At 41.9% G+C, this 11,629-nt stretch overlaps 1 protein-coding gene and 1 long non-coding RNA gene across 3 annotated transcripts in view; one reads left to right on the plus strand and one right to left on the minus strand.

Moving 5' to 3' along the window:
- Positions 1-6,169, minus strand: part of LOC122315936 (eEF1A lysine and N-terminal methyltransferase) — a 30,245-nt gene extending 24,076 nt beyond the window's left edge. Inside the window, exon 1 of one of the 2 annotated variants that reach the window (XM_043132299.1) lies at positions 5,612-6,169. In XM_043132299.1, coding sequence (XP_042988233.1) covers positions 5,612-6,004 — 393 coding nt within the window. In that variant the 5' untranslated portion in view covers positions 6,005-6,169. The remainder of the gene's footprint in view (positions 1-5,611) is intronic. The other variant, XM_043132309.1, reaches the window with a different exon arrangement.
- Positions 6,170-6,487: 318 nt separating this feature from the next.
- On the plus strand, positions 6,488-8,177 carry LOC122315948. The gene is made up of 2 exons (XR_006244203.1): positions 6,488-7,060; positions 7,224-8,177. It is a non-coding gene; the product is annotated as an uncharacterized LOC122315948 (long non-coding RNA).
- Positions 8,178-11,629: the final 3,452 nt, after the last annotated feature.

Here is an 11,629-nt window from a genome sequence, read left to right on the forward strand (position 1 = left end):
AGATGGGTGGCTTCTCATGGTAAAATTCTGACTATAGACAAGTTAAGAAAACATGGACTCTACTTATTGGATTGGTGCTTCATGTGCAAACACGATAGTGAATCTGTGGACCACCTCCTTCTTCACTGCGAAGTAGTTAAGACCTTGTCGGATGACATCCTAACCAGGCTAGGTATTGCGTGGGTTATGCCTAGGAGGGTGATTGATTTATTGTCTTGTTGGCAAGGGATAAGGGGCAATCGTCAGATAGCTGCTATTTGGAAGATGGTACCTTTATACTTAATGTAGTGCACATGGATCGAAAGGAATAGACGCTGCTTTGAGAACAAGGAACGCTCCCTCGACGGTCTCAAGGCTTTTTTCTTTCACACCCTATTACTTTGGGTGTCCTCTATTGTATTGAACGGAACAAGTCTTCACGACTTTTATGCTACTATTCGTAGCACTTAGTTTGTAACTAGGCTCTCTCTTTTGTATACCCACTGTGTACTCGAGCTTTGCCTATTTACGTGGATCAATAAAATCTTTTACTTATCAAAAAAAAAAAAAAAGATGAAAAGTTTATGAAAATCATTTAGCCAATACAAACAGCCAAATAAAACCATCAAAGATGTGTTGTAGCAAGAAAGAAACCACTACAAAGGAAAACAACCATGTCTCTTGCAGCAAAAAACAACGGCTACCAACGGGATTGGGCAAAATGTCTGAAAAACTGACCCTACCAACAGACCCTAGTTTCCGACGTAGGTCGCAGAGTAAGAAATTAGACAAGTAACTTGGTCAGTTAGGAAGGTGGGTGCGGAAAGCACCAAAGTAATGGTGATGTTACCTATTTGATTTTTAGGGTTTTGAGTTTTAGCCAGCCATGCTTTCATCCATTGTCGTTCTTGATCTTCAAAACTTCATTGATTCCTCTCCCTCCAAATGCACCAACTTAGGCATATTGAGACCATCTTCCATATGGATGCAATTTGAGAGTTTCCCCCAATGCCTATCCATGAAGCAAGAAGGTCGCTTCTCGGCATCACCCACGCTAGTACCAACCAAGTGAAGACTCCATACCACAAAGTCATGGCAATCTCACAATGAAGTAGTGGATGGTCAACAAACTCTCCGCTCTTCTTGCACAGACAACACCAATCCATGACTATGATTCAACATTTCCTCAAGTTATCTAGAGTGAGGATCTTCCCCCAAAGAAGCCGTCCATACAAAATATGTTGCCTTTAGAGGTGCATTTGTCTTCCAAATGCTCTTCCATGAAATGGATTTGTATTGCGCGTGGACATGTCAAGGTAGAAGAGAGGACTGTGAATGTCCCTTTCTTAAAGGGGCACCAAAAATTCTTGTCTCCCCCCCCCCCCCCCAACCCGACAAACGGATGGAATACACAGTGTCAAAGAATGCTGAAAAAACATCAACTTCTCAATCTTATGCTTCTCTAAAGAATTTAACATTCCATTGGGGAATCCCATTGGAGATGGTTAGTAGGTCCGCAATCAAGGCTTCTTTCATCTGTGCTAGAACATAAACTTGATAACTACTTGACATAGGATCCATTACCCACAACAAAGCGGATTTTTCTTGCATATGTATATGTACCCCCGCCTCTTATTATATGCTTCTACAGCCCCACTCCATAAAGCCTACTCACCTCATCAGAAAACCATCCTCCCCATGGTTCTCCATGTTTCAATTCGATGATGGTTCTCCACAAGGCCCCCCGTTCATAATGATATCTCCATAACCATTTTCCAAGCAAGGCCTTGTGTAAAGATGTCAAGATCCGAATGCCCAATCCACCTTTAATAGGAGAGTGTACTGTGACCCATTTCACCAAGTGAAATGTAAACTCATCATTTATCCACCCCATAAGAAGTCACATTGGAGTTTCTCCATGCGATGAGCCACCTTGGTGGGGAGCAGAAATAATGAGAGGAAGTTGGCAAATTGGAGAGTGGCAAATTGGAGAGTGCTTTTGATTAGGCTCCCTACCACCTTTGGATAAATACATCCCCTTCCAACTAGCTAATTTCATCTCCATTTTTTTAGAACAACATCCCAAATAAATTTTGACTTGAACCTAACACCTAACAGGAAGCCAAGATATTTCATTGGAAGCTACGATATCTTGCATTCCTAAATTGAAGCCATGCTCTCCACATTAGGAACATCCCCCACCGACACTACTTCGGATTTGACCAAGTTAGCCTTCAACCCTGATACGACTTCAAAGTATAACAAGAGAGAGCCCCCAAAGCTCAAATTTGTTAATGGCTGGCAATACAAAAGATTAAGGTATCATCGGTGAATAATAGATGAGATATGTTGACAGAGCCAATAATTCCTCCCCCACTAAGAATCTAGATATGAACCCACCCTCCACGACACCTTAAATCATCTTACTAAAAGCTTCCATCACAATAAAAAGAGTAGCAGAGAAAGAGGATCACCTTGTCTCAATCCTAGTGAACTTTTAAAGAAGCCTTTTGGCGTGCCATTCACCAATATAGAGAAACAAGCCATAGCAATACAATGATGGATCCAAGTACACCATTTCGTACCAAAGCCACATCTCTCACGCATGTAGAGTAAGAATCTCCAGTTGGCATGATCATAGGCTTTTTCACGAATTCCTTATTCACTAAACTAATATGCTTAGGCGTTGCTCTTGTATATGTCTCATATACTTAGGCTCTTGTGTACTCTTTTGATCACTAAAACTTTGTTTAATGATCCAAAAATATATACTCAAAAAATTTTTTCCTTCTAATTTTGGGTTTTTTTCCATCCTTCTAATTGCTAATATTTAACCTCTCAAAAGGTCTTGTTTTCCTTCTTCCTTTTTCTTTTTGATTAATCGAAAACATTTCCTCCATGCATACAATTTATGGTTTGCAAAAGCACCTAACCAGTATGTCCTTTGAATTGCTTTGCCACCATAAAGTAACTCTCTCGACTCTAGGTACCGTCAAAGGATCGGACTGAGAAGTTCTTGTTCCCTGTAGATGACCAAAGTAAACGATCCTCTCCATCTGCATCGAGGTTCAAATCAACAATATCTCTCATTTCCCAATCCTGTGCCGCTCTAATAAATCTCACTGACCATTGAGTGGAGTTGGAGGAGAGGGCCATATTATCAGCAACTGCAGCATCCTTATTGAATGCGATCCTGAAAGAGGGGGGCGGGGGGGAAGCAATCTTCAAAGCAACCTCGCTACGCCAAGTGTCGTGCCAAAATCTGACTTGTGTGCCCCTACCCACCACAAATTTGCAATTAGCATGAAAGTCTGCCTAGCCATTGCGAATAAATTTCCACACACCCACGCCATAGGTCCCTCTTACTTCATTGGAACACCAACCTCCCTAAATGCTTCCATATTTAACGTCGATAATTTTCCTCCAAAGGGCATCTCTTTCCCTCTGATACCGCCATAACCATTTTCCTAGGAGAGCCTTGTTGAAAGTTCTCAAATTATGAACCCCCAATCCCTGCTGGACAAAGGTGTGCATACCTTGTCCCACTTGATCAAATGGAATTTTTTCACATCCTCAATGCTGCCCCATAGGAAATCACGAAAGGTCTTCTCCAGTCTATGCGCCACACCTGCATGCAAGGGGAATAAAGATAGAAAGTATGTGAGGAGATTGGAGAGTGTACTCTTAATAAGAGTGATTATGCCGCCTTTGGAGAGGTAAAGTCTCTTCCATCCCACTAGTTTGCACTTGATTTTCTCAACAATCACATCCCATATTGCCTTGGATTTATGAGAGGGCCCCAGAGGAAGACCAAGATACTTCTTGGGCAAGGATGACACCTTGCAACCCAAAAAAGCAGCCAAGTCGCTTAAGTTATCAACCAAGCCGACTTGAACGATTTCAGATTTTGAAAGATTCACCTTGAGACCAAAGATAGCTTCAAAGTAAAGCAAGAGGGCTCTCAGGAAGCAAATCTGATCAAGATCTGGCTTACAAAAAATCAGCATGTCGTTAGCAAGTAGATGAGAGATTTGATAGATTACCATACGTGGAGCCACCTACTAAGAAGCCCAAGATGAAACCCCCATCTACCATTCCATTCAACATTCTACTCAGCACATCCATTACAAAAATAAAAATGAGAGGTGATAAAGGGTCCCCTTGCCTCAAACCTCGAGCTATTAAAGAAGCATTCGGCAATGCCATTAACCAAAATAGAGAATCTGACTGTAGTGATACAATGCTTCATCCACTAGCACCACCTTTCCCCAAAGACGAGGATTTCTCAGGAAGGAGATATTAAAGTATAGCGAAGCTCTCAATAATTGCATAACTTTTCTCTCCATACAACTTTTTCATGCATACCCATAACCTCACCTCAAGTGCTTCTCACCAGAGTTGACTCACTCGTTTCCACGGCATTTTTAATTTTTCAAATCCTTTTAGTCAATTTTGTTTTCACCAATGAAGTGTGAAAGACATTTCACGATGGATGCAAAATGTTTCACTCTCTCATTGGAGGGTGGTAGTAGTGTTCGCATCACTAAACGTAGTAGAAGATAGGTCACATCCATCATAGTAAGTAGGGCATTAGCTACATGGGTTGTACATATGGTGGAGGAAGGGTTAGCCTCTCATCAACATGATAGCTTCTTTAGGCAAACAAGGATGGGAAAAAGAGTCCTTACCATTCAAAGACAAGTTAACGCTAGGGGCAGGATTTTTCTTACCACCTTGGCAAAGTTGCTGGCCACCAAAAGAGAAGGAAGACAACTTGGGACTTGGAGGCAGAGAGATTTCATCCCTCCAACGATGCCACATGCGCCTCGTTTTTTAGCTTGCCGGCAAGGAGTGACTCTGCTGTGGTGGTCAACAGAGCCCAGGCGAAGGGTACATGGCTTGGTAGCGTAGGAAATCACAACAGCAGACCTACCACTAACATGGGTGGTAGGGGAGCCTCTATCACTAGTACAACATTAGGTGATATAGAAGGGGCGCTGTGGGTGGTCAAGGCCTCTGTCAAGTTTATCTGAGGAGATCTTTGCACTGATGAGGAAAGTAGATTTGGGCTTAAGTGAGGTCATGGGCGAGGGAAGTGGGTTTGTGCAGATTGAAGAAGTTGTGAAAAAAGGAGAGCCCGCTAGACCGGGCCTGATCATCCTTCTTGGGCTGGGCCCGTGAATGGGAAACCCATTAGGCCCACCAACCCTGTCCGGTGGGCAAAAGATTCTTCTCAGGCCCAAGCCTCTTCCTCCTCAGACTCAAGTGCCCCAAACCTGCTGGCGACCCCGCCGGCATCACAGAAAATGGCATACGATTATAAAAACTCATGCATTTTGAAGCTGAAATGTTCAAACAGGAACAAAAGGGCAAATACACAGCCCATAATCACCAACTACTGAATTGGCAGAAAGAACCATCCACTAGATACCAACAGTGTACCAAATCTACATATGCATCGACACAAAACTTTAGAGCACGAAACAAGCTATACAGGAACAAAGGAGTGACGCATTTTGATACATTCATCTAATATATCAACTAAATATAAAGTTAGAAATACCACGATCTTTCTTCAACATTAGCAACACAAATGCACAAAACGATTCAAAGATACTCCTAGATACCGCACCTGCATGCTGGTCATGTCCATGACGCGCCACAGCATGCCGGGCCGTTCCCGCACATTGCGACGCAACATGTCAGAGATGACAACCTTGGAGAAGTCGATATTGGTGATGCCCTTAAACCCGGTATCGTAGAGGTGCTCGGAGAGGCGGGAGTTTCCGCAGCCAGGTACGAGTATCTGCGGGGAGGACGTAGCCACCGATGCGGCAGAAGACGGTGAATGTGCCTGGAGTTGGTCGAGGTGAGAGAGGAGTGGGGCGCTGAGCTCGGGCCACTCGGCGTACCACTCGAAGGAGTCATCTCTACCTCTGATGGTGAAGAATTTGTCCCAGTTCTCCTTGCTGGTGAAGTCCCCCAGGGTTCCGAAGAGGTCCTCCATTAAGCTTTTCTTCCCCATTATGATTTTTTTAATTTTTAATTTACTTTTTTAGCTACCTCAGATTTCTGAGTTGAGGTCTTGGGTGCGTTTCTAGGGTTTTGGTAGGGTATCCGCGAGAGAGAGAGAGAGGCTAAAGTTTGAACTTCTCGACTAGTTTAGAACCCGGTGCTCGGGTTGGTTTTCGGGTCTAGCCGTACGGATTGAAAAGATGGTGCCTTATTAAATAAAGAGAAAAATTTTTAAATGTCGTTATTCAATTCAGAAAACTTGATTCTCGTACAACATGTGATGCTCATATTTTCTATATATAAAAAGTATGTATAAAATGGAATTTATTATTTTTTCGTCTATTTGTTATTTTTTCGTCCCTTTCATTCATTTTTCTGTGTGTAGTCGTTTATTATGTCATTACTTTTTTATCCTTCTATTTTATTCTTTTAGCCTGTTTATATGAGGTTTTATTTGTCTTTTACTCATATAAATGATCAGACGTAGGGTCGACTAAAAGTATAACATGTCAGGTCCTTTAATTTTTTCCACCTTTCCGTCTTCTTTTTCTACATATTCTCATTGTTTCTCTCTCCAAAACCACTTCTTTCTTCCATCTCTTTGTCTTCTTTCTTATTTGATTCTTCTCTCCTCTTTTTATTTGTCTTTCTTTCTCTCTTCTCTCTTCTTTGATTCTTCTTTATTTTTCTGCAGCGTTGGTTTTTATTTTTCAGCTTTGCTACAGGTACCCGGCGTTGGATACCTTTGGGAGAACCGCACGTCAATCGATATATTTAAAAAAAAAAAGAAATACAAACAGAGTTTATACAAATGAAACCAACTGAAGAAGAGAAAGGATCGAGTGCCGTCTGGGAGAGAGAAAGCGCTGGCTGTCTGAGAGAGAGAGCACCTGCAGTTTGAGAAGAACAGATCTATTCACTTTATTTTTTTGTTTTAATAGGTCTAGATGCTTTCTAAATCTGTTTATTTTGGAAGTCGGAGTTCTTGCCTTTAGCAACATTTTCTGTGCCTCAGGTGCAACATTTCCGTTTGGGCTTTGTGCTTTGAAAGAGAATGCATTGATATGTAGCTTGGGTTTTATTTATTTTAGATTTTTTCCCGAGGTATGCTATGTTTCCATAATGAACTATAACTATATGTTGTTTGCATAATATCATACTTTTAATGCCCAGAAACGGTGTTCCCAAGCCTTTTATCATTTATATTAACAAAAGGAACTAAAAAACAGTGAACTTGGGTGGCACTTTCCTTTGGCTGCTCTGTTTCGGGGACAAAAAACAGGGCCACTTGTATCAGTGGAAGGAGCAGCACATTGATTAGGCTATTTTCATGGTGTTTCCGATGTGAGGCAATGCCTTGAGAGATGGCTGGAGGAAGGCTTGACGTTGGTGCTGGCTAAGAAAGAAACCAAGAAGGAGAGAGTGATGAGAGGAAGATCAAATGCAGAGGGAGAGAATGACCGAGAGTGAGCAGGTGTCAAGGAGAAGATGAGAAGACGAAGTCGAGAAAAAGATGAGAAGACGAACCTGTATTCGTGGGTAGACGAAGGGAGAAGCAGAGTTTTTGACAAAGGGAAGGGAAGGAACAGCAAAGACTCAGTGATTTTGGTCATTTGGTGTATATGAAACATTGCATTTCATTTATGAGAGAGATGGGTACGCGGGGGTTTCCCTGCCGGGTGCAAATGGACCTTTTTTTTTTTTTTTCAGGTCTATCTGCTTCCGGTCAAGATCACTCTCTCATTTTTCTTGCTAATGATTTGTAATCCCACAGCTTTACTAATTCGTTCGCTTCGAAGATCAAATAGCCCAAAGTTGAGATCCAGGACCTTAGTCAGTTGTCTACTCTTTATTTTCAATCTTTAGCACTTTTTTTTGGTTTTCTTTGTAATTTCTTCCATCTTGTTTGGTCAGAGATAACTGAGACAGAAAAGAGAAATATCAATTGTTTTACTAAGTATGCACAGGTTCTTTTGTTATGGATATAGCACTGGGAAATGGTGGACTTCCAAAGGTATCTCCTCTGTTCCATGAAAGTTTATTGAGATCGACATTTTCCAATATAATAAAACTCTTCTTTCATGAAATGTAAACAAATTGTTTTGCTTATTAAGAAATGGTTTTGTAATTTTGATGTTTATTTCCCCACCGTCAACTCCTCAAATCCGATGATGTCTCTTTCATCTCCTTTATCTGTTTAAACCTTTTAGCCTAAAGCAGTTAGTCTTTATATCTATAAGCAGGTCATGGTCCTTTTTTATTGGGTTAATAGAAAATTAGTGTTTTGGCCCTAAAATCCAATGTGATACGTTTGTTCTTGAGAAATCTTCATTTAGAATTTTTGCTCTTATAGTGTGCTAGCTTCTTTTGTGTATGTAGTTAGTCTCATTTTTCTCATACATTTATGTTCATTATAAATTCACTAGATTCTTGTTGTTGGGCCATTCACCTTTACTTTTGAAAATTTTGTTCAGGGTGGGATGTGAGTATATATTTGTGACCATGACTCATCACCTCCAGGTGTCCCATCCTTCATTTTTCACTGTAGATATTGCACTTCTCATTTGTGATTGGATTCATGTTTTCTTACTTTCTTTTACCTATTTCTCCGACATTACCCTCTTGGGCAAGTGGATCAAATTAAAAATGCTTTTGACATGCTTATAGATTTTATTTAAGTGATTGCATGTATATGTTGAAGGTGTTTTTGAAACTTTATTGGGATGAATCTGTGGACCTTATAGGACTCTTCAGAGCTTATGGCATTATTTTAGTGAAATCAATCCTTTTACAAATAACCATTTTTTTCCTTTGTATAGATTGTATTTGAATGTTGATTTTAATGCAGTGTGATCCGTGAAGTTGTCTGAAAATTACTTGGTTTATCTTGGATCACTAAATTTCAGAGGAAAATTTTTTCATTCAACGAAGAGTTTAGGATTGATTTCATAAATGTTGGTTGGTTTCGTTGATGTATTATTATGGCTATGATAGAAAGAAAATCATAATGCTGCGTTTGATTCTCTAGAAGCTAAACTTAAAAAATTTGGAATTCTCGGGTTTATGGTTTGTTGGATTTTTCTCTTAATCAGTAGTTAAATTATAGTTTATTTATATTTTGTTGCCTTCTTACTTTACACGTTGAATATATGAAAGATTAATCTGCTATTCAAAATTTATTTTGTAAGAACATCGACCATATGTTAAAAGCGTTGCAGAGAAATTGTCAAAAAAAATTTAGCGGATTCAAGTTTATATAGATTTAGAGAAATTGAAGAAGAAAAAATATAGGCATTTTAATGTTGTGATGACCCGCTTTTACGTGTATTTTCACTGAAGGGTTGTTTTTAATTTAATTAATATATTAGTTTATTTATTTTGAATTAATGTGTTTTAAATTGGTTTTTTATTTATTTGATGTGTTTATTTTATTTAGTCGTTTTACGGTTTTTAAAATCGTTTTCGGCGGATCAGTTTTGGTTTCCGGAGTGAGGACTGGACCTCATTTCTTTTCCCTCATCTTTTCTTTTTCTTTTCTCTTTTTCCTTTTTCTTTTTCCTTTTCCTTCTTTTTCTTTCTTTTTCTTTTTTTTTTCTTCTTCTTTCTTCTTCCTCCTCTCCCGCGTACGCAGCAGCCCCTTTTTCTCTCCATCCCGTCGCTGCCCCTTTGACCGGCCGGTTCTCCGCCGTCCGGCCACCGTTTGATGCACCGTCACCACCATTCTCTTCCCCTTCCACCATAGATCATCCCCACCAATTTTCAGAGCCATCGGACCAGCCGTTTGCTTTCGAGAGCCGCCGGAAGTGGCTGCACCTGCTCTGTTTTTGCCCCTATCGCCGGAACTGTTTTCTGCCCAGACCGCCGCCGTCCGGCCACCATTTGGCTCGCCGCCGGTCTCGTTCGAACCCCCTCCCTCCGGCGCACCTTCCCACCAAATATCTCCCCCATCCGGCCGGCCGTTTGGCCGGAAGAGCCATTTCTTTCCCCACGGATTTTACTCCGATCCGCCGCCGTCTCTCCACCTCCGGCCACCATTTCTTCACCACTTCATCACCGACTCCTTGCCGTCCTAACCCACCTATTTCCAGCCTCCAACGACCACCGGAACAGCTCCTACGAGCTTGCTTTCCGATTTGAGTTTTCCGGCCTATTTCCGGCGTTTTCGCCGCCACCCACGGCCAACCACCACTTCCAATAGCTTCACAATCATCCCTAAACCATTCCCTATCAATCCTAAGCCATGGTTTGTCCCCGTTCAAAAATGGGTAATTTATTACCCACGGACACAGTGTAAATTACACTGTTACGTTGCTTTTCCTCCGCCGTTTGCAACGCCGCGAGCTTTCTAAAAATACCGTATAGCGCTGTAAGTATTTTCCAAACCCTATTTACAAATTTAAATATATATTGCTCATTCAATAAATATTTGTTGTTGGTTGTTGATTCCGGACTGAGTCCGAGGAGTTTCGGGGGTCGGATGGATGGAGGACGGAGTTGTCTGTTTTATTGATTTATGTTGTTGGATTATTTTATTATGCATTGATATGTCATTTCATGGTGCATGCACATGTGTTTGTGGGATTTGTGTGAAAAGCCTGTGTATTGGCGTGAGTGGTTTTACGGGTGCGTGTGTATCACGAGCCCAAGCCGGGATGGGTTATTATCTCGGTGGAGCTCCTCTGGTCACTCGGGAGCGGAATAAACTGAGTGATGTCCCCTGAGTTGTCGAGAGAGATGACGGGAGCGGGGCTAGGGGATGCTTGGCTACGAACGCGCCGGGCGCGGAACCGGGCATCGCCCTACTCACCGACTCCGTGGCCCTTTGCTGGCGAGGGCTAGAGGATGCTTGGCTACGCACGCGCGGGGCGCGGAACTGGGCATCGCTTGTTAGGTGTCACATGCGTGGTGGTACTCTGCGGTGTGACACTGGAGCCAGGGTGTGCGGATGACCCCTAGGGGAGGTCATGGTGCATACGGTTAAAAATTGGATAATGGTTTGTGAGGCCAAATGGGACTTTTGGCATGGGCCAGATGGACTTCTGGCGAGATATTGGGCCGGATGGACTTCCGGCGAGATATTGGGCCAAATGTGACCTTTGGCGTGTTTTTCGGAAAGGATGTGTTTTTGGGCCAAATGGGTTTTTTTTGGAGTGTGTGGAAAACTGTGTTTTATGGGCTTTGTGCATTGGGCATGATTCATGCATCTTGTTTGAGTTATATGTGTTTTTATCTGGTAGTGTTTGGATTTTACTTACCTGCGGTACCATTCGTGGTTCCGTAGCTTTTGGTGCAGAGTTAGAGGATGAAGAGGAGGAGGCTGAGCCCGAGGATGCGGCTCCGCCGGGTTGCAGATGTTATCTTTTTATTTGTTTAAAACTGTATTTGTGTTTTGTAATATTTTATCTATGTACGTTTTAAATAGCTTGTATTATGTTAAGAAAAATTCTGGTACTTAGTTATATGACTTTCGTTATCCGCTGCGTTTTTCTTGTGCACATTTGTTGCCTTTGCACACACTTGGCACCCGTCGATAGGATGGTGATCTGGGTTGTCACCATCCGGACGTCTCGAATTCCCCGTGTTCGGGCGTGGGGATTTTGGGGGCGTCACAGGTGGTATCAGAGCGGTTTGGCTC

The sequence above is a fragment of the Carya illinoinensis genome, chromosome 1, assembly GCF_018687715.1.
Source record: "Carya illinoinensis cultivar Pawnee chromosome 1, C.illinoinensisPawnee_v1, whole genome shotgun sequence".
Lineage (NCBI taxonomy): Eukaryota > Viridiplantae > Streptophyta > Magnoliopsida > Fagales > Juglandaceae > Carya > Carya illinoinensis.